Genomic DNA, 21,312 nt, shown 5'->3' with positions numbered 1-21,312 from the left:
CCTTTCCTCCTTTACTTTTTCTGCATTGAAATGATCTCTTTCTAATCTCTTAGAAGATTTACTTAGTTTGCTCGTTTTATGCCTCTCTCTAGAATAGCAGCTCCATAAAGGCAGTTTTACCTGATTTGATTCAGTGTTTTATCCCCAGCACCTTGAATGATGCCTGAATGGTGGGGTCACTTCAGAAATGCGTATTGAGGGAATGATTAAGACATCCCTGTCCTCAGGAATTTCACAGTCTCACCATGTGCCGAACTGGGGGCTCAGTTAATGACAGTTTCCGTAGGTTCAACAGTCAGAGAAGGGGTGGGGTGCAGGCCAGCAATCACTCTGTCGTGTGCGTGTTCTGTGTAAGACATTATTCCTGGTCTTGGATCTGGGGTGGAGCAGGGGGCAGTTTGAGGCAGTAAGAAAAACAGGCAAGTTGAACGTGAAACCCAGCTGGAGGAAAGGGAGATGGGACGAGGTTATTTGTAACGGTGCTGAGATCCAGGTGGTGCCAGAGCCTTCTGCCAGCTGTCGCTGGAGAGGGTCAGATGGGAGGGTTGATCAGACGAGACCAAGGAGAGTGAGTGAGTGACAGGAATGCTGGAGGGGGGTGACCACAGAGGAGTTAGTCCAGAGGCCAGGGTGAAAAGCGGAGCTGGAAGGGCTTCATGGATGGAATGGGCTTCCAGTTGATGGCCTTGGGAGCAGAGGTGGGACCCTGGGCTGTCCCCCGAGCTCAAGGGTCAGCAGTGCGGGTGACGGCCATCCAGCCATGGGTCCGCGTGGCACTCTCTCCAGGTGGCTCAGGTCCCCTGTCTCGAATGTATGCTCCGCGGGATGGGAGACACCTGTGGCCACTTTCTCTCCAGGCCCAGCTCCCTCGCTGCGGTGGTTTTCGTTCAGTCTCACTGCCAGCTCAGGGATAGCTTATCATCCTGTGGCTCTGATTATTGCAGATTCCATTGGCAAATTGGACCACGAGGATGTAGCGTGGTTCACGATGCTGAATGCGAGTCCCTGTGGCCAGATGAATCCCTTCTGGCTGGCTGACGGCGGGCCCGTGTATACTGCTCTCTTCTGGGCCTTAGTGTTCTGTGGTTTGATTCTATATTGTACATATGGCTGACTCTGATCAGTGGCTACTAGTGGCTTAAGGGCATAAATTACATATGTTTCAACTCCCTCTCCTTCAAACCCAGCACCGTGGGACTTCCCTGGTGGCACAGTGGTTAAGAATCCGCCTGCCAATTCAGGGGACACGGGTTCGAGCCCTAGTCCGGGAAGATCCCACATGCTGCGGAGCAAGTAAGCCCGTGTGCCACAACTACTGAGCCTGCCCTCTAGAGCCCATGAGCCACAACTACTGAGCCCACGTGCTGCAACTACTGAAGCCCATGCGCCTAGAGCCCGTGCTCCGCAACAAGAGAAGCCACTGCAATGAGAAGGCCGCGCACCGCAATGAAGAGTAGCCCCCGCTCGCCGCAACTAGAGAAAGCCCGCACGCAGCAACGAAGACCCAACGCAGCTCCCCCCCAAAAATAATAATAATAATAAATTAAATTTAAAAATCTTAAAAAAAAAACCCAGCACCGTGCCTGACAAAAGGCAGGTCCTCAATACCTGAGTAAGAAAAGGGCTTTGTGTGCAAATAACCCTTGGGGGCGGGGCGGGGGCAGGAGTAGGGGTTGAAATCCCACAAAGGTGAACCATCCACTTGCACTACCAGTATTTCTTCAGTGGATGGAGAGTGTTGTGAATCCGCCCTGATTGCTTTCTTTCTCTTGCATAAGTAAGTCGAGGCAAAATATTGTAGCCAGCGGTAGAAGCAGGAGTTATTTGCCTTGAAAAGCACAGTTGCTAAAGCCCAGGTGCAGGGTACCAGGAGCTGTGTCGTCACTCTCAACATACATCCCTCGTTTTCATCACTCGCTGCCGGAACGTGAATAGGGGAGAGACATTTTAGGTAAAAATGAGTGTTCGGTTTGGGAAGTTTGGACCACTATTGAGTTGTCCCTCACACCCGTCTTCATTTCATAATGATTCACGGGTTCAGTTACTTAACGGAGGCCAAGCCAGTGTCTTCTCCGTCATCCAGAAGGGCCAGTTGCAAGTGCTTGCCCAAGCAAACAGGTGAATTCTGCAGCATTTAGCGGTGGGCAGGAGAATCAGCCTGGGGGCACCTAGAAGGGGTGTGCGCCCCGAGCAAGTGCACCCCCTCCCTGGCCACGGTTGACTCATCTGTGCAGTGGGGGCAGGAGCACTGACCTCAGCCCTTGGAGTGGGAGGATTAATTAACGTGTGCTCCAGCAGCACTTGGAAAAGGTGAAGCCTGATATAAATCTGCGTGATGATTATTTCCCTGTTGCCATTTCTAAAAGCTCATCTAAAGAACTCTCCCGTACAAATACCTTCTGCTCTGCAGTCCACGGAACTATTTCTGATAAATCACAGAAGGAAATGAGTTCCCTGGGCGGGGCCTGTCCGGAGCTGATGCCTGACTGCCTTCCCAGCGAGGGCTGTGTGTGTCCAGCTTTCAGGTACCCCCTGGATGCCTCCACATTGACTTCTTTGGGGGGGGTTTTCGAGCTTTCTGCTTCTTACTCGCAGTCAAGTTGAGATAAGCTAATAAGGTTTCCCCTTTACTTGGTGAGTCCAGACACCCGTGTTGTGAGGCCTTTTCTGCAGGAATGAATTCCTACGAATCAGGGTTACATTTTACCCCGGTAATCGAATGGATAACTTTTAGACCTGCATCCAAATGCAATCCTGCGTTAACTTCAGCCGTCCAGTGGAATGCCCGTCACAAATGTGTGCTTTCCTAGTCATCTGTGAATGAAATAGATGAGCTATCCATTCTTAATAAATTCTGTTTCTTTTCAAATTTTGTCAAAGCCCAGGGATGAAGATGTTACATGTGTGCGTACTTACAGGAAACTTGAACTTTTCTTCAGAGGAGCACAAACTAATTTATTTACAATTTGACCATTTGGAGAAAGGCTTTGCCTCCTTCAGCGACTTAGGGTATTATTTGATCCATTTAATCTTCTGTGAATTCACCAGCTGATCTGCAGAAGTCTCACCTCCAAGTTTGAGGGCCCCGTCCTGTTACCATTCTATAACTGGTGGAGACATGACTCACAAAACTTTGGCTGCATGTGAGAAATTGTGTCCATACCTTCCAGGTAAATACAGGAATGGCCTTGGTTTCATCATCTGATTGCTGAGTAAGCTGATATCCGGAGAGTTTTGTTAGGTCTACCAGAATCCCAGAAACACCAGGATCCCGCCGATGGAGATGCACCTGTATCGGTGCAGTGCAGAGGTGCCGTGTTGAAAGGCAGGCACAGGAGATAGAGGTGTTCTTCATGGTGACCCCGAAGTGGTGTGTTTTCAAAGGGAGCTGCAGTTCCCAGAGCTCGAGGTTGGATGACAGCCAGTGCGTCTTCTTAAATGGAGAGGGTTAGGTTTAGAGTAGAAGGTTGCAACTCCAGAGCGGGGCCCCTCTCTGATCCCCAGAGAGTAGTGGAGAGACAAAGAGCTGATGCTGTAGCCCTCGCACCACGTTGCCAATCGTCGAGGAGAGAATTCTGTTCTCAAATAGTAAGCAACAACAACAGGGACAGTGTAGAAGGCTGTTAACGTTACTGAATTTCACACCATCCCGCTGCCCGCCCCCAGGCCCATCGCCAGGTTCTTCCTGCTTGTGCCTCACGCAGCTCAGCCTTGGAGAGTTTCCTGCGATCGCCACACAAAGCCTGTTTCTTCATGGGCTATTACTTAAGTACACAGGATATTAAAAAATGGTCCCCGGACCCTTTGAAAGAGTGGCCTGTCTGCTGACTGCAGTTGAGATGCTAGGAAGAATTGGCGCAAACTGAGAGAGGGGATGCTCTGGCAGCAGCCCTGAGCGACCAGCCACTCAGCCACTCACAGAATTAGAGAAACTAACAACCAGATGGGAACTGTTGAGTCTCTTTGTTTTACAAGTGAGGAAACTGAGGTACAGAGTGATTACATGATTAGCCTGGGATCCCACATTTAATTTAATGCTGAGCCAAGACGAGAACCCAGGCCGGCCAGCCCACTGCCCACTGACTAGCTCTCGGCTGACTCAAGCGTTGGTGTCATTTTCCTGGCCCTTCATTTCTATTTTCCCAAAACAACTATCTGATGAAATGTTTTGGTGAATCTCAACTCCTATTTGTCTTTAAAACAAACAGACAAACAAAAAACACTGCTTACATTTGCATTTAGAGCTATTTAAGTTTAAATTAAAGTAAAATAAAACTTAAAATTCCATCTCTCAGTTGCCCTAACTTCATTTCGAGTGTGTAGTAGCCACATATAACTTGTGGCTACCACGTTGGTTTGCGCCGGTTATAGAACATTCCCATTATCACACACAGTTGGCAGTACTGATGCAGGGTATTCCAAGGGCCAAAGTAAGATGGATTAAAAAAGTCTGGGAGTAATGAGATTATTTGTAACTACCAAGGAGATTAGCTATCTTTTATTCAAAATTTTTCCAAGACAAGGCATCTTTTTGTGTTGTTTTCAGGTTTGTATATCTTCTGAAGGTGGCATTTTATGTCCTTTTTTTTCAACTTTTATAAAATTACTTATAGCCACTTGGCATTTCTCATACCCATTTTGTAAGTTTGTTATTCTTCCTTTTGTATAGATAAGGGAGATGGAGTTGTAATGCAGAAGGTTGCTGTCCAATGAGCAAGATAAAAGAATAGAAATATCAGTTCTTTTGTTTGCATTCTCCAAAAAGAAACCTGCATTCACTGGACCTCATAAAAGCTTGTGTCCTGGAAATAATAACAATAGTAAGAATACATTGAATCAATTATTGTAATTTCTGTAATATTTTGCTGCTTAGAGGACCCTCAGAAGATTTTGCATATCCTCTGTTGGTCTAGTTCTCTTTACTCGAAAATAGAGTAGGGAAGTAGGTCAGTGCCAGTGCTGAAAGCAAAGAGTAAGCATCATCATTTTTCTCCCCCAACATCATTATATTTTTGTCTTGGCTCTGAGACTAATACCGCCAGTGCCCGCTGGCTTAGTGCTCTCTAACTCGTGGTCCAATTCCATATGGCATCTGTCCTGGAGGAGCCTGATAGTTGGCACTTTGCCAAGAGCAAAAGCGGAATTGGCGTCCAGGATAGTATTGTAGTTTGTAGGTGAGGTGCCAGCAGAGAGGTATGGCTTGTGTCTCGGGCCTGCCAATGGCCACTGAGTCCAAGGGAAACATCACCCTAGAGAAACCCAGTTCATGGAATATTAAGCAGTAACCATTGGCCTTTATTTCATACTGTGTCCGGATTCTGCAGACACCTCTTCTTAGGGGTGTGACATTGAGAAAGTCACTTTACTTCTGTGAATCTCGATTGCTTCATTTCCAAAACGGGGATAATAATTTCATCTTCTTGGAGCTGTTGTGATGCTGTGTGTCCTGTACCTGGCAAAGTTTTCTGGCAAAGAGTAGACTCTCAATAAATATTTGAATTTGAACCTAATTCCTGCACTGTCCTGGAGGCTGAGGATGGCTAGGGAGTGCAGGGAAGGGAGCTAGTCTAATTTTCTAAGCCCGAGATCAGATTCCAGTAAATAGAAGATCTTACTGAGAGTTTTACTGAGAGTTAGGGTATCTGTTCCCATAATTACGCCTCTGTGTAGATCAAATTGGTTTGCTGTGGCCTCTGGCAAGTACCGCGAAAGGTTTAACTGTTAGACACATGATTTCTGGCTTCCTTAGAAGTGTCAGCACTTGCAGCCCCATGAGGACAAAAGAAGTCAGTAAGTCTCTGGTAGAAATGAGTATCAGCTGAGAAGAAAGTTGGGAGTCCAAAGAAGGAGGAGCTCTCACACATTAGAACAAAGTTACCCAGGCTGCTGCAATACCGTCAGCATCCAGGGCATGGGATTCAGCAGCACAGGGGTCATCAGTGGGGTAGGACCATTGATGCTTTGATCTGGAAGATGTGCTATTGTTGTTGTTTATTTGGCTGCACCGGGTCTTTGTTGTGGCATGCAGGCTCTTTTAGTTGCAGCAGGCGGGATGATCTAGTTCCCTGACCAGGGATCAAACCCTGGCCCCCTGCATTGGGAGCGTGGAATCTTAACCACTGGACCACCAGGGAAGTCCCAGATGTGTTATTTTGAATTTGTGTAACAACTAGACATAGTTGGATTTACTTAAGGGACTGCATGCTCTTAGCATTTGATGCAAATCTTTGGAACATTTGTTTGCAAAATGGGCAGGTAGTTGGGAAAGGATGCAGATATGGATGAGAGGTGCTCATCGATGTGATCCGGTGGGAATAGAGAGGGAGGCAGTCAGTGGAGATGGAGACACGTTATATGATTATGGAGAAAATGTGGGTTGTAAGGTAGCCTTCATGGACTCTTAAGTTCAGTACTTTGCACCCTAATTCCAACACAGAAGGAGGAAAGACGCGTATATGTTTTCCCAATAGTGACGCCTGTTACTTGGCAGTGTGATTCCAGGGAACCAGTAGGTCTTGCTCTTGGCCTTGACTTCTCATAGATTTACCATAAGCTGTTCACTCTCAGCCCAAAGCAGACCTGATACAGTACATGGCCACATGATGGTTTAGAAATGCTCCGTGCTCTGGAGCCCATTGGGCCCAGGTTCGAATTCTACTTCTACAACGTATAAGCCGGTAATCTTAGAAAAGGAATTTATTTCTTAGACGTTTGCATCTGGAAAATAATACTTTCTCATAGAGATGTGATAAGGATTAGAAATAATGTATGTAAAGCACCTAGCATGGTATCTGGCATATAAGTGCTCGCTGAAAGATGCCTATTATTATTATTATTATTATTACTTAGGATATGAATTGTGTTTGAGTCCATACTATGAAAAAATTTGGATTGAAAAGTAGACTTAGACTTGTGATAGTCACTCACTTGTAGTGCATCACAAATGCACGGAAAAGATGAACAGCGGAAGCAGCTAACACTTATTAGACACTTCCCTGGGGCCACGTCCTGTACGAAGCACATGACTATATGAGGTGGAGCCCGTTTGTTACCATTTTACAGATGAAGAGTCTGAGGCCCAGGGCGGCACAGTTAGGAAGTGGTAGTGCCAGGATTCAGACCCTCAGCCCCAACACTGCTCTGCCTCAGGGTACAAGAGATCTAAAGGCACCTGTGAAGGATGGCTGGGGGGGGCGGGGGGGGCAGGGATTATAAACACATACTCACCAACATAAGGACCAAAGAGCATAAACCCTCTTTGCAGCGTAACTTCCTTTATGCACCTCGGTGAGTGTGTATTTTTTGAGAAAGTAAAAATGGCCCCTCATTTGGAGACCCATGAATGCTTGCTCTAGATATTCGGACCATTGTGCTGCTGCCTGACCCCTCTGTTGTATTAACCGTGCTTTGTGCAGACGAGATGCAGGAGCCCCATTTTTTGAACTTCCGTTCTCTGTTAGCTGGGACCTGTGGCAACGCCTTCCTCTTTTCATTCTAGCTGCTTGTCAACAGCGGTAACCACAAGCCCTTCCTGTCCCAGAAATAAGTCTTGCCACACTGTCAGCGAGCTGTGAATGCTACATTCTGTTCCGCGTGGGCCTTTGCCACCTCCACCCTGCCCGAGCCGGCTCCACGGGGTTAAAGTGTTTATTGAATTCCCAGAGGGCGATTTGAAAAGCAGTAGAGGTGCACAGGAACAAGATAAATGCTCGCACTCTCATCTAAGCAGGCATTGCGTTACACCTACGTTGTTGAAGGAAGATTTTATGCTCAACATTGTATTCGGCAGAACATTTTTTATAACAATAAGGTTGATTCGAGAAAGCTCTGAAAGTGCTTCAAGTTAGTCTGATTGTTTATCTCAAGGATAAAAAAAACAGAGTGGTAAATTGGGGGATAAGAAGTAGAAATTGAAGCCAGGACCTAGTGAAGAGTGTTTGCCATCATTTTCCTCTCGGGATTAAATTGAATTCAGGATTTCTCCTTTCCATAGGTTTTATTGTTTGTTTGTTTGTTAGCCATCAGTGTCTTTCCGCCCCCACCAAGGGCTCAGGACTAGCCTAGTTTCACAGCAAATTTAAGGTGCTCTGATGGGTTTTGATTGAAATAAGGAAGCCTACCTAAGATCTTTGAAAACCTTCTTGCTGTTACCCTGATGCTACAGTGAAGTGACCATTTGCAGTGAAGTTTTAGTCCGTGGGGCCCTTTCTTTCTGCCTTCTGGGCTGAAGGCTGGGGGTTGAGGGACAGTCGTGGACAAGGCTGTGTAGGTTCTACGTCTGCCGCGTTTAAGTGCATTTTACTGTATTTTCACAGGCTGGGAATCAAGAGCACAGTACTGCAGATGAATGCTGCTTAGGGCATTCAGCCTTTCGCCGGGCAGAGTAGGTGGGTTTAGGGTGCATTAGTCGGCAGGGTACGCGGGGGAGACAGAGGGTATGTGGTTTTGCTTTACTATGTACTGCAGCTCAAATGGGGTGGGGGGGGGGCGGAATCCAAGTAAAACATAAACACTTTCGTCATCCTTTTACATGATGGTGACTGGAATTGCACGTTCTAAACAAGCATTGTCTCTTTCAAATAAGGGTTTCGGGAAACAGCGTTAAGGAGGATTGATATGTAAAAGCTTATGGTCTTGCTCTTTGTATCGGCCCCAAATATTTACTGAAGCTAGGAGAAGAAAAGGCAGACTTTTCTCTCCCAAACGTGTGGTTCCTCTTTTCTCTCCCAAACGTGTGGTTGTTTAGAACTCAAGTGCAACATCTGGATGTCAGATATACGGAGAGCAATTTACGGAGTGTGAAAGATTTGAAGTATTCAGTGTCCTTTAGCGGGAACTCAACTTTCTGGGACTGCTTTTTTTTTTTTTTTTTCCTCCCGGCACAAAGCAGGCAATTCTGAGATCGCCTTTGCCTCTCTGAATTAAACCCTTTGTGCCCGGGTCCCATAAACAACGTGCTTTTTAAATGGGAGCCCCCTCCCCGCCCGGGCCCTTTTCTCCAGCGTGGGCAGCCAATCGGCTGCACCCAGCCGCATTGCTGGAGCACTTTCCCTTCTGAGCAGCAACAACGTACTAATTTGATGCACACATGGATGCCTCGCGCGCTCTGCAAATTCATCACCAGCATCTTGCATTAGTCATCTGACGGACTGCCGAGTGTTTCATTTTCTTTTCATGTGACTTTATTATTACCACCTCTCTCCTCTCTTCCAAAAACCTCCCAAAAGGGGTGGAAGGGTGGGAAAGCCAGCAGAAATCCAGCCCCGCCTTTCTTTCCACGGGAGAGCCAGTGTGGGGCTGATAACGCTGTGGATGCTTGATGGCAGCCTAGCCAAGCGAGACCTGCTCTTAACTTGCAGCTGCCTCCCGAGCCGGGTTTCAAGATGTCCACGCCCCGGGTGACAGCCGGCAGGGCGCCGCCCGGGGTCGGGCGGCGATACTGAACAAGCAGCCTGCAGTGAGAGCTCTCGCCGCTGCCGCTGAGGAGCAACCTAATGGTGCCTGTGCTTTGTTTTAGTTCATCACGTTTCCACGACTCATTAGGCACTTTGCCCCGTGCTCCTCTTCCTCCTCCTTCCGCCTCCCCGCCCCCACCCCCACCCCCGATTTTCTGTCTTCCTGTCCCTCACCCTGCAGCCCTAACTCTGGCTCCCGCTTCCCTTTTTGACAGTAACGGCACAGCCAACAAGATGAACGGCGCTTTGGATCACTCAGACCAACCAGACCCAGATGCCATTAAGATGTTTGTCGGACAGATCCCCCGGTCCTGGTCGGAAAAGGAGCTGAAAGAACTTTTTGAGCCTTACGGAGCTGTCTACCAGATCAACGTCCTCCGGGACCGGAGTCAGAACCCTCCCCAGAGTAAAGGTACAGATAGTGGGGCGCGCGCGCGCGCGGGCAGGGGCGCGCAGGGCGCCTGGGCGTCCCGGGAATCGCGGGAGGGAGGAGGGCGAGGGAGAGCCGCCCGCTACCCCAGTGCCCCGCGGCCACCCGGGCTCCTCCCCGCGACCCCCGCCCGCCTGCTTCCCGGACAGGTGGACCAGACGGCCTGGGATGCGGGGAGGGAGAAGCCGAGCGGGGGCGGCGCGGCCGCGCCTCCGTCCAGGCGCGTGATTCCTCCCTGAGGTCACTTTCTAGGCAGTGGCTTGCCTCTCTGAGGAACAGAGCTCTTTCTACCCCTACCTTTCTGTTACTGCCCATGTAATTACAGCTGCATTTCACTTTTCCGTAGGCTGTGGGGATCTTGAAGTACCTTATAAACAGTGATAATCACTGGTGTAATAAAGGGTACACTTTTAGCAGGGACATTAATTCTTGGGGTCTGAATGGAGATCATTAAGTGAAGTGTGCCTTTGGGGGCGGGAAGTAGCACCCTAGTGGCCTGAAATAGTTAGCACACCTTCAAAAATGCTTCTGGTTTACGCCCTTAGCAGTGGTAAGATTCACGTGTACAATCTGGTGGCTGTGACTGCCTCCATTTTAAGATGAGAGTGATTCTGGGGGGTGGGGGGGTGGGGTGGGTACAGTTATCAAAATAGAGGCCGGAAACCTCTGTCCAGGTTGAAGCTTCTGGGTATTGGAGTCACCCTTTGTACGCCCTTTGTAGACTTCAGTTAAGATATCTCCTCTGCCTCTACCATTTGGTCTCTGTCCATGTTTTAACCTCGCTTTAGTAATTTTGTTCTTTCTCTGGTCTTGATCTCTTGGTTTTCGTACCCAGGGCTCCTCTATCTCTTTGTGGGTCTCACAGTTGCTGTTTCTCTGACCCTTGGTATTTCTGTCTGGCCTGTTATTTTATTTCTCTGTTGCCTCTCACAAGAGCTCCTGCAAGCTCACTGTTTGGCTTGTACACACACTTGAGCATCTGAACATCAGCCCATACTACTCTCTGAGCCTCTTCTTTACTGTCACGGTGAAGGGCTAGGACTCAGTCATTGTTAAAACTCTGATGTTCTCTGACTCTGAGAAACGTTGGTCCCTTTCTTGTTCCCTGTAGTTACTGAGCTCTGATAGGACTTTTTGGAACCTTTTAAGAAATTTTAAAACCCCTAGATCATATCTGTCTTATAAAGGTGAACAGATAATGCCTATGTTTATAGGACTCTCCTTTTCTACCTCAAAACCTATCATGTAACACCAAGAGTGTTTTCAAAAGAATATATATAAGAATTTTGTCATCACATACTTGACTGTCCCACAATTTGAAAAATGGAAAATTAGATACCTAAAAATCAAGAGGATTAAAAACATCACAAATTAGGGCAATGCTGGGACTCTTTATTGATCATGTTCCTTAGCTATTTACCTACGTGTTTCCCAAATGGAGAAGACTAGAATTGGTTTTAATACTTTCACAGTATCCAAAGGCAGTATAATGAATGGGCTGAAGCTCAGGACTTAGCAAAGAAGGGCCTTCCCACCATCTAGAATGGCACCCACAGAAAACTAGGCCAGAGGCAGTAAACCAGTGCTTGAGAGCAGTAACCACAGTTCATCCTTGACTAGGAAAACGTGCCTGCAAATTCCAGTTTATTCAGCATTTTTCAAAATGACTTCTGACATAATGATCGAAGCTCATTTATTGTTACGATGCCTTGTTACGTGCATTTTAGCTTTTGATTACACGTGTCCTACTTTAGCCAAAAAGACCTTTCTCTGAGTCAAGTAAATGCTTACGCCTGGCCTAGTTCTTCTACCATTTGCTCTCTTTTCTCCGATGTTCCTCTGATCAGTATCTTTACCAGGCCATATTTGTGACTCTGTATTTTAACTCCGTTCACTAGGTCTTATAACGAACTTCATTTAAACAGTTTGCATCAGCTCAGAGTCTTGGAGGGAAAGGGAAGCCTTGTGAGGGAATTTACTTTTTTTGAGCCCATGCTGCGTACCAGGCTCTAGGTTAGGAGCATTGCATAGTTATCTCATTTAATTCTTACTGGAATTCTGAAAGTAGATGGTATTAGTATCGTTTTGCAGATGAGAAAACTGAGGATCACAAAAAGTTAAGAGATATAGCCCAGTTCACCAGCTAGTAAGCGGCAGAGTAGAAATTTGAGCCCGGTTCATCTGTCGTCATGGGCTACTCCATCTCGCCTCTCAGGGAGATGAGGCCAAAACCTGCCTTGGTCTGCTTTATTTCAGGGTTGGGTCAGAGGCCTTTTCCTTTCCCTAAGAGTTCCCCAAGTGAAAGGAAGGAATTTCACCCTTCAAGAACAGGGTTGATTTTGCTTCTGTCTTTGTCCTTAGTTTTTATACCCCTGGGTCAAGATTGTCCATCACTCCAACTCACGGTATCATGGGATGGAAGTTACAGATGAAATCATTCAAATCTTACCTTTGGAAATATAGGTCAATTCCCATTACTGTGAACTCCAAGTCTCACATCAAATATTGCTTGAAGTACATGGGCTGTCAGCCAAAGCTTGAAAGGGCTTTTGTTATACAGACATCTCTGTTGTAACAGTGTTTGTTGTGATGGGATTTGAGCTGTATAATGACATTCCTCTCGGAGGATTACAGCCCTTAGCCGCTTACGTGTAGAGATCAAACACCACCACTTTTCTTTACACTGAGACCTGTGTGTGCCATACATTATTTGCCTGTTCGTAGATAAGATACGACCCCACGTTTACGTTGGTTCTGACTATCAACAGAGTAAAATTATCCTGTTTTCCCAGGGCTGATGTCAGAGCCTCAGAAATTAGAAATTTGGAGGCTCTCTCTAAACATGGTTTAAATTATCTAAGGCTTTTAGGATGGCCTTGATTCGTTGCCTTACTGACATCAGTGGTTCCAAGGAAAGAGACAAAATCAGGCTATTACCTAATCCAGGTGAATTAGGTTTTTCCTGTCACTTTGCATTTGATGTTCTGTTTAATCTTGAGGCATAAAAACTTTGTTCTGTTTTTGAAAGTATCCTTTAAGAGTTAGAGTTTAAGCTATCTGTTTCTTCTCTCACATAAATACATGTGTTGATCAAGCAGCCTCAGCAGCTCTGGGGAACCTGGCTCAGTAAACCATCCCACCTCCGAGGACCTAGGGAAAGCGTGTTTTATTTAGTGGTTATTGGTCAAGTCTAGATAGGAATATATAGTAGTTAAGAGCATGGCTTTTGAAGTCAGCAAGGCTTGATTCAATTTCTAGCTGTACCACTTGCTACATGTTGGCCTTGGGCACATAATCTCCCCTGAAAATGGAGACAGTCCTCATAGGGCTGCTGAGATGGTGAAATCACGTGCTTTGCACAGAACTGACTGTGGTAGGAGCTCGCTATGGTGGTGGTGGTGATTACAGTTATCATTATTATCACTGCCCCCAAGAACTTGAAATCTAATAGGGACAATGAGGTAAATATATACACAGGTAACTATAATATAAAAGAACATGAGATAAGAGTAAGCAAGAAAGAGATGAGCACATTTGAACTCTGGAGGTTAAAGGGAGGAATGAATAACTTGCAACTACGGAGATAGGAAAAAAATGGCATCTTTACCAAGTCTTGAGAAAAAAAAAATAATAGGATTTCAGTAAGTAAAGACAAGTAGACACACTGGCCTGTTTCTGGCGTGGAGGTGAGAACATGCAGGGTGGGTTCTGGGAACTATGAGTTCTCCCAGAGTTCAGAGGAAATGTGAAATATAGGAAATGAAGGAAGTGGGGACGATGAGGAGGCTTAGAAATAAAGACTGGGGCCGGTTCCTAGAAGACTTAACTTCTCAGGCTAAAATATTCAAGTTTTATTTCTTAGACAGCAGAGGGTCTCTGAAGGTATTTCAGCAACAGGGAAGGTGGCCAGGAGCCTGGTGTCACATGTCAGGGAATCTATGGAGCCTGGACAGGATGCTGTCATGGCAACGGAGAGGGAGGAACCAAGTGACACAGACATGACCATGGTGAGAGGAAGGGGAGTTAATAACTCCATTGGGGCAGTGACAACTGGGAGCTTTTGGCCTAACTGGGAGGACTGGGGAAGCAGTCAGCAGGTGGGGGTGGACAGGGAGAGGGGTGGTCAGTTCAGTTTTGATCGCTCTGAGTCTGAGGTGCCTCAGAAGAGTCAAGCAGGATGCAGGCCAAGGAAAGCCATCAGATTTGGTGATTGGAGGAGCTGGGAGCATTTCAGAAGGATGGGGAAGGTCGGGAGAGGGATGGTGTAGGTTTCTGTGCGGGGCTGTGAGTGGATACTGCCCTCTCTGGGAAGTCAGAGCGTGAAAGGAAAGAGATCTTAGATGCAGCGCTTTTTTTTTTTTTTGAGCCAAAGGTAAGAAGATGGAGCAAAAAAAGATAGTGCAAGTGCAAGGAAGGTGAGGATCAGGATCCTTGCAGGGAAGAAAGGAGTGGCTGGAGAGCACATGTCAGCGGGTGGAAAGATGCTTCATTCGAGACAGTGAGGCCTTTAGCAGGAAGTAACACCAGAGTAAGTCTCGGTCTAATGAGGGAGGTAGACACTCGGTCACAGATGCCCTTGGACTTCTCAGGAGGCCGTATGTTTCTGAGAAGTCTGGGTGAAATCAAAGACGTAAGAAATATGGTGTAAAATGACTGTTTTGGAAAATCCAATAAGGGAGAGAACAAGGGGATTATTGAATAGGAAGATGCAGTTACCCCTAGGTTGTGTCGATTTACAGCGGGCCCTGGTGGTTGTGGTTCTCTGTCCGTCAGCGAGTGAGCAGGGAATGTCGGGCTGGAGATGAGCAAGAGAGATGTGGCTGAAGGTCAGGAAGGGTATTCAGTGTGTCAGAATGTTCACTGAAGCTGGTAAAGACAGAGGGTAGCTCTGGTCTTTTGGAGAAGGAAGAGTTGGAGGCTGGAGGTGGTGAACGAGGTACAGTGGAAGGGGTGGCGGGTACGGGGATGGGGTCCAGTGACACCAAACTCAAAACCTCTAGGCAGTAGATAAATCGTGTGCCTTGGATCATCACTCTTGAGGTTTCCATTTTAATCAAAATTATACCTCAGGATCCCAGCACCCTGAAAAAACCTACCCTCTCATGAACGCTAGTTATACTTTTCTAAGTTTGAACGCTTAGGTATTATTATTCTGATTTTACTGGAAGGAACTCTGCGGAGCCTTGCTGAGTGACCGGAATAGTCATTTGATATTTGAGATGGGAGGTAGAAGCAGACCCTCGACCCTAACCAGTGCCTCGCCCATCACATTTTTACTGTCTCTCTTTGGTGACTTCTCAGCCGAAAGAGAACTAGGAAGGGGAAGTGGCTTGTGTCGACTAGCGCTCCGTGCCACAGGCCTGAAGAACAGAACTTCCTTTTTTCTTGAAATGTGCTTGGGGGCTGTGGCATAACCGCCGTGCAGCTGCAGCCCTTCCAGCGCCTCGAGTCCAGAGTGGGTGGAACAAAAATCACATTCACAGCTCCTCGGGGAAGGGTGATTACCTTTAAGTTTCAAAAGAGCAGCTTTTGCCCTTTCATCTCCTGGTTGGGCAGCCTACAGTTGGGGTGACGCCAGGGACAGCCCTAGACAGCGGTTTGCCTTGGGTGATTTCATCCTTCTCCCCTCCTCCCTGCAGCAATCTTAGGTGATGACAGAATATGAGTCGCTTCTTTCCTTCTCAGTGCCCTTACTTCAGTCTTCAGGAATTCATTCACAAAAAGCTAAGTTCAACCTCCTCTCTTCCCAGTTCAGCACGATGGCAAAGTTGTCCTGGAGGATGAGATGAGATGGCATGGCCAGGGGACGAACAGGGGAGGCGAAGAGGAGGAAAAGAAGGGCGAAAAGCACCAAAGCTAATTGTCCTTATCTCAGAATCTGACAGGACAGCCCTCTGGGCTCTGGCAGCATGAGAGCAGGCCCTGGAGTTGGGGGACCGATAACTGGTGTTTCGGTCTGGAGAACCAGCCTCGATCTCTGTGTCTTTGCAGTATTGATAATACCTACCTCCGAACTGTTGTACATGTTCAGTGAAAGGACAAAGGTGGATGCTGCTGGTAGAGTCCGGGGAGAGCTGATAATCTTACAACCTTGATGATTCTTAATAATGTGAAAGGCTTGTAAAGAGCACCTTCGACCTTTTTATTCAAGGAAGAATATTGGGGGTGGGGGTGGGGGGCTGGGGTGGGAGTGGAGAGAGGCTCATTTTTGTGTTTCTTGCTTTTGCTTTCTTCCCTTGAGTAGTAGAAATGTACTTGGAGCCAGTTTATTTAAGCGCTGTCCTCTTGAAATCAGTAATTGAGAAAGAATTCGGAACGCAGGAAGATGAACCAATTTTACATTTTTAATGCACACAAGTCAGGGATAGGATTTGTGCCCTAAATTTCTTGCAAACTAGGGTGGCTGCCCTAGATTGTCTGGGACAGCCCGAGATATGTTCGTGCTGCCTCAGGGGCCCACAGGAAGGATGCTTTCACCCTGAATTAATTTTTTTTTATTTTTTTATTTTTTTTAATTTTTATTTTATTTATTTATTTTTGGCTGCATTGGGTCTTCATTGCTGCATGCGGGCTTCCTCTAGTTGCGGCGAGCGGGGGCCACTCTTCAGTGCTTTGCGAGGGCTTCTCATTGTGGTGGCTTCTCTTGTTGCAGAACACGGGCTCCAGGCGTGTGGGCTTCAGTAGTTGTGGCTCGCGGGCTCCAGAGCACAGGCTCAGCAGTTGGTGGCACACGGGCTTAGTTGCTCCACGGCATGTGGGTTCTTCCCAGACCAGGGCTCAAACCCATGTCCTCCGCACCGGCAGGCAGACTCCCAACCACTGCACCACCAGGGAAGCCCCTGAATTAATTTTATGTTAACAGAAACCGCTATGTAACGTATTGTGACATCCTTTTATCCTTTCATTGTTGGCTGACTGAGATCCTACAGGATAAACCTAAAATGCAGTCAGAAGCTTTATACTCATGCAAGCAGGGATCCTTGTCACACTCTTGGGAGAGGTGGATTCATCAGTTATGGCATAGGGTTATATTTTTAAAAATTAACAGTTCAAGTTTTTGAAATGGAGTTTTAAATTATTTTGGCTTACGCAGGCCACACCCATGGAACTGACTGAGATGAATGAGAGAGAAATGTCAAGTGAGCCTTGATTAAGTTATAGTGAGAAGGAATCCCTTTAAACACCCCATACTCTGTGCTGAGAGATTGGGCTGTGCTTGTCTAGCTCAGCCTGAATTTCTCTTACTTAAAGGGCGGCATCTACCCTGGCAGGTAGTATCTGTCCTGGGTACATTTTGATCCTTACATCTCTGGAGGGAAAAAAGAGGAAGAAAGGGCAGGAGAGCGATCCAGAGGACACACAGAGCAAGCCAGTATCAAAGAAGAAATGAAATTAACCTAAGGTTGCTTCTACCCATTTTGTTTCCTTCTCCTCTGTCTGGGACGTCAGCTGGTCCCCAGTCATCTTGTCCCCAGTAGATTTGCATTTCTGGAATTAAAGTGGCAAAAGAATAAAGAAAACAGGCTCTGGACAAAAGGAGAATGGGCTTTTGGGGTAGAAACTTGCCATGAGCAGTAAATCCAGGGTTTCATGCCTGCTGTCTGTTTTAATCCCTCCAACACATATTAGAGGTTGACTGAAAAAGCCAAGTCTAGGTGATATCACAACTCACATTTCCCACGGACGCATTGATAGTTTGCCTGCCTGGAGGTCTTACTTGCCTTTTTATTTGCACCCAAGGAGATTTCTCCACATTAGAGATGCTCCACCATCTGTTACGCAGTTGTACCACTCTGCGTCACCATACTGTGGGGTCATTATGAAATGTCTTTGGAACTGAGAAGTCCAGTTTCCTAGCCAGAAAGAGAAGTGCTCCCTCTGGGGTAATGCTGCTACTGGTTACTCTGCAGTACGTATGCATTGCCTGGGAGTGGCCTTAGCGTGACTCTCTTCTCACTTTCGCTCCAAGGACACCAGATAGTCGGGCCATCGGATTGAAAGGGTGACTTTCTTCCTTCTTCGATCTTGGCTTCTAATTAAAATTTACAATCAATTATAGTTATGTTATATTTTAGAAGTGTTCAGAAATGCTAACATTAAAAATATAAATAAAATCATTACATACCTTATGAACCATTAGCTTCATAGATAATACATTATCTTTAATAATTCCAACCATGGTAAAATGTGCCATGCGGTTAGCACAATTAGCTCCCTTTTTTTTAATCTTGTGTTCGTAGATTCTTAAAAGACTGAATTTTCACCTTGGACCTATGGCCCCAAATGCTACCGAGATTTAGGCATGAGATTTTTCTTCCTTGTCCAATTTCACTGGTCCTGAAACAGTCCATGCTCATGTTTTCCTGTCTGATATTGGCTAGCCCAGACCTCTTATTGGAACAGCTCTCCCTCCCTTAGGACCTAAGTACGTGTGATGGAAAAAGGACCACGGGGAAAAAAGGCCTGTGTGGAATGATGGATTATGATCGTGTGGATTTCACAAGCTCCCTTTTCACTGAGTCACATAGACAGACACGTAGGTAGCAAGCAAAAAAGCAGGTTTGCTATTAATGGAAAAAGGAGTTATTTGGCTGAACAGGGGCAGGTTATAATGGTAAAAACTAATGGGTCCAGGAGAATCGGGATGGCAATTTAAAAGCCACAGAAACTGATATTAGGATCAATATTTTTTCACTCTGTATGTAGATGACTGTGAACGATGTCCCCGATATAGTATCCACGTCCTGCCATTAATTCAGGTTAGAGAAACCCAACTGGAGAAATATACTTCGGGCAGTGATCAGTTGGAAGAATAAAGGAATATAATTTCCCCCTTTCTATTAGAGGATCATAAATTGGAATTAGAGACGTGAATCAAGAGAGTGAAAGAGAATATCCACCCATCACCCTCTTGAAGTGACCCAGAATCTGATCGTCATAAAACATTTTGGGGTGTGTTAGACGTTTGTAGGACAAGTTCACAACCTACATGTGGATAGAGACCTGTCTCTTCAAAATTGTCTTCAGCATCCTCTGTGCTGTTTCATGGTCTCTTGCCAGCCAGGTCTTGTTGCCTTCTTTTCAGTTTTAGGTGGAAAAAAAAAAAAAATGCCCCCAAACTCCCTTTAGTTTAATGGAAACCACATCACAGACGTAGAGAGAGACCTGATGATGGGGAGGGGGAGGGGGGGTGTAAGAAGCAAGGCTTCTGACAAGTTAATGGTCAAAAAATGGCCCCCAAATGCTAAACGTTCCAAACAAAGGTGCCAGACACCAAGTGTTAAGGAACAGGTAATTCACCACTTTTCACAGAGAACTTTTTTGCTCCTATATAGGCCACAGTGCCTCATGTTAGGAAATGTTATTGAAGTTCCATCAAGAAGATGGACGCCTTCCAGAGGCAAAGCAGCACGAATCATAAAGGTCCTGGAAGGTGCGCCCATCTGGAAAGGTCCTGGAGGTTAACTTAAAAGACCTGAGAGCGTGGAGTCACAAGAATGAAAAGAGAGAAAGGCTGGAGCCAAACATAAAAAGAGAGATTGTGCTCTCCAAAAGAAAAAAAGAAAGTTAGAAGAGAATATGATTGAAGCTTGGAAGATGCTAAAGTGCAGAGTGAGGCTATATATAGATAAGCTCTTTCAATTAATGCTAAACCCCAGGATTCTGGGGCTTAGACTTAAAATGTTGGCACGGCAGGCCAAGTGTAGAGTTGGAGCCAAACTTTTACACAGAAGAGGTGGTGAACTTAGAGAAAAGGATGGAAGTTATGGCGAGGGTGGGGGGCAGCTGCTTACAGCTCCCCCCCCCCCCAGGAGTGGCCCTCAGGCTGGCGCTCCCCTGGGGCTTCATGCCTCCCTCTTTTGTAACGGGGATTTGGGCCTTAGGGTAACCTTGAAAGCCCCAGGTCCCATTTGAAGTGGAATTTAACCTCGAATAGAAAAGATGAAAGACGTGGCCCAGAAAACTAGCCACGTGTTTACCAAAGGACCTGTTACATGGCAATAAATGTTCATCGGCACCTACTGTGTGCAAGGCCTTGTGTTTAGTGCTGAGAACACAGAGATGAACAGGCCATGTTCTGGGCACCACAAGGAGAGAAAGCATTGAATGTCATTAGAGGGAGGACTGCCCAAGTCGTTTAGAAACGTCCAGCCAGCTTGGGGTCGTCGGTGTCCGCTTGGTGTGCGTGTGTGTTGTCTCTTTCGGAGCAGACGCTCAGGAGGCCTCGTGAGCAGAGGATCCTGTGCCGTTCGTATAACAAAAGTGAAGTGAGAGTTTTGGGGGACTCCAAGGTCGTGCGATGGTGGGAGTCTGAGGGTTTTCCTTTCAGCAGTGCACCTCCCCAATCTGCCCTTTCCCCTTTCTCTTCAGTTTTAGTCTTCCTTCTTCTTTCTTCTCCCTATAGGGAGTTGAGGACGAGATTAGCCTAAGTTTTACTCAGTCAGCTTTTCTGAGGGTTATCTGTTAAATCCAGGGGCACGCAGTTTGCAGCTTCCTGTTGGCATAACTGAGTCAGTGGCCATGCAGCAGCTGGTCCTTACTGACCCCCTCAGTGTCACACTGTTTGGTGCCAGGTCCTGAAGACACAGCTGGCCCCTACCTGATGGAACTGTTCAATACATCCAGTTGACACGAATGAGCGACTGATAGCCTGACCCCTCATGGGAGGTGTGTGCGTACATGTGTCCTGTGTACAACACACACACACGTATGTTTTGAACTTCGTGGTAACTCGAAGTTTGTTTATTGCTTTGAACACCGTTTCTTCAACTGTACGTGTTATTGCCTGTGAGGTAGACTTCTGAGGAATAAATCATTTTTAAAATATTGGCTGTAAATCGCCTCGTGCAGTGCCTGGTGTAGGGTGGGGACTGAGTGAAGCATGTAGGTAGTGTATAGTAGGTGTGGGAGAAGACAAAGATGAGAACAGAGCACAGTAATGGGCTCTTGATTTTGTAAAACCTGTGTCTAATAGGAAGGGCTGTTTTAAACCTTCTGATGCTTCTTTCTCAGTGAGTTTGCTAGAAAATATTATACACAATTTACACCTGCATTGTGTGGGGAAAAAGAAGGACGTGACAGCATGAGACAGGGGATGGGTAGTCAGTAAAAACCAATGATCTCTGGCAAAAGAGGGTAAAATTCGGTAAAACAAATACTTGCAACTCAGTCAGAGTTTAGAGGGTCTCCTATCGATTCCAAACGTATGTAGTTATTCAGAATTCTGGATCCTCCAGGTTGTCCATTTTATTGGCATAGAGTTGCTTGTAGTAATCTCTCATGATCGTTTGTATTTCTGCAGTGTCAGTTGTTACTTCTCAGAATTCTGGATCCTAACGTGCCCGGTCTTGAGGACAGCAGACTCTTTCAGAATATTTCTATGTCTGATTATCTTGCTTTGGCCCCAATTCCCACGGACGTTCTATA

At 46.5% G+C, this 21,312-nt stretch overlaps 1 protein-coding gene across 4 annotated transcripts in view; it reads left to right on the top strand.

Annotated features, from left to right (window-relative positions):
• The window catches only part of CELF2 (CUGBP Elav-like family member 2), a 518,375-nt gene that overhangs the window by 346,035 nt on the left and 151,028 nt on the right, over positions 1-21,312 (top strand). For all 4 annotated transcript variants that reach the window (XM_061181641.1, XM_061181639.1, XM_061181642.1 and 1 more), the window contains one exon: positions 9,671-9,867. In XM_061181641.1, the coding sequence (XP_061037624.1) occupies positions 9,671-9,867 (197 nt within the window). The remainder of the gene's footprint in view (positions 1-9,670; positions 9,868-21,312) is intronic.

The sequence above is a fragment of the Eubalaena glacialis genome, chromosome 2 (genome assembly GCF_028564815.1).
Source record: "Eubalaena glacialis isolate mEubGla1 chromosome 2, mEubGla1.1.hap2.+ XY, whole genome shotgun sequence".
Taxonomy (NCBI): Eukaryota; Metazoa; Chordata; class Mammalia; order Artiodactyla; family Balaenidae; genus Eubalaena; species Eubalaena glacialis.
The sequence above is the reverse complement of the archived record's forward strand: the minus strand, read 5'-3'. Positions and strand labels throughout refer to the sequence as shown.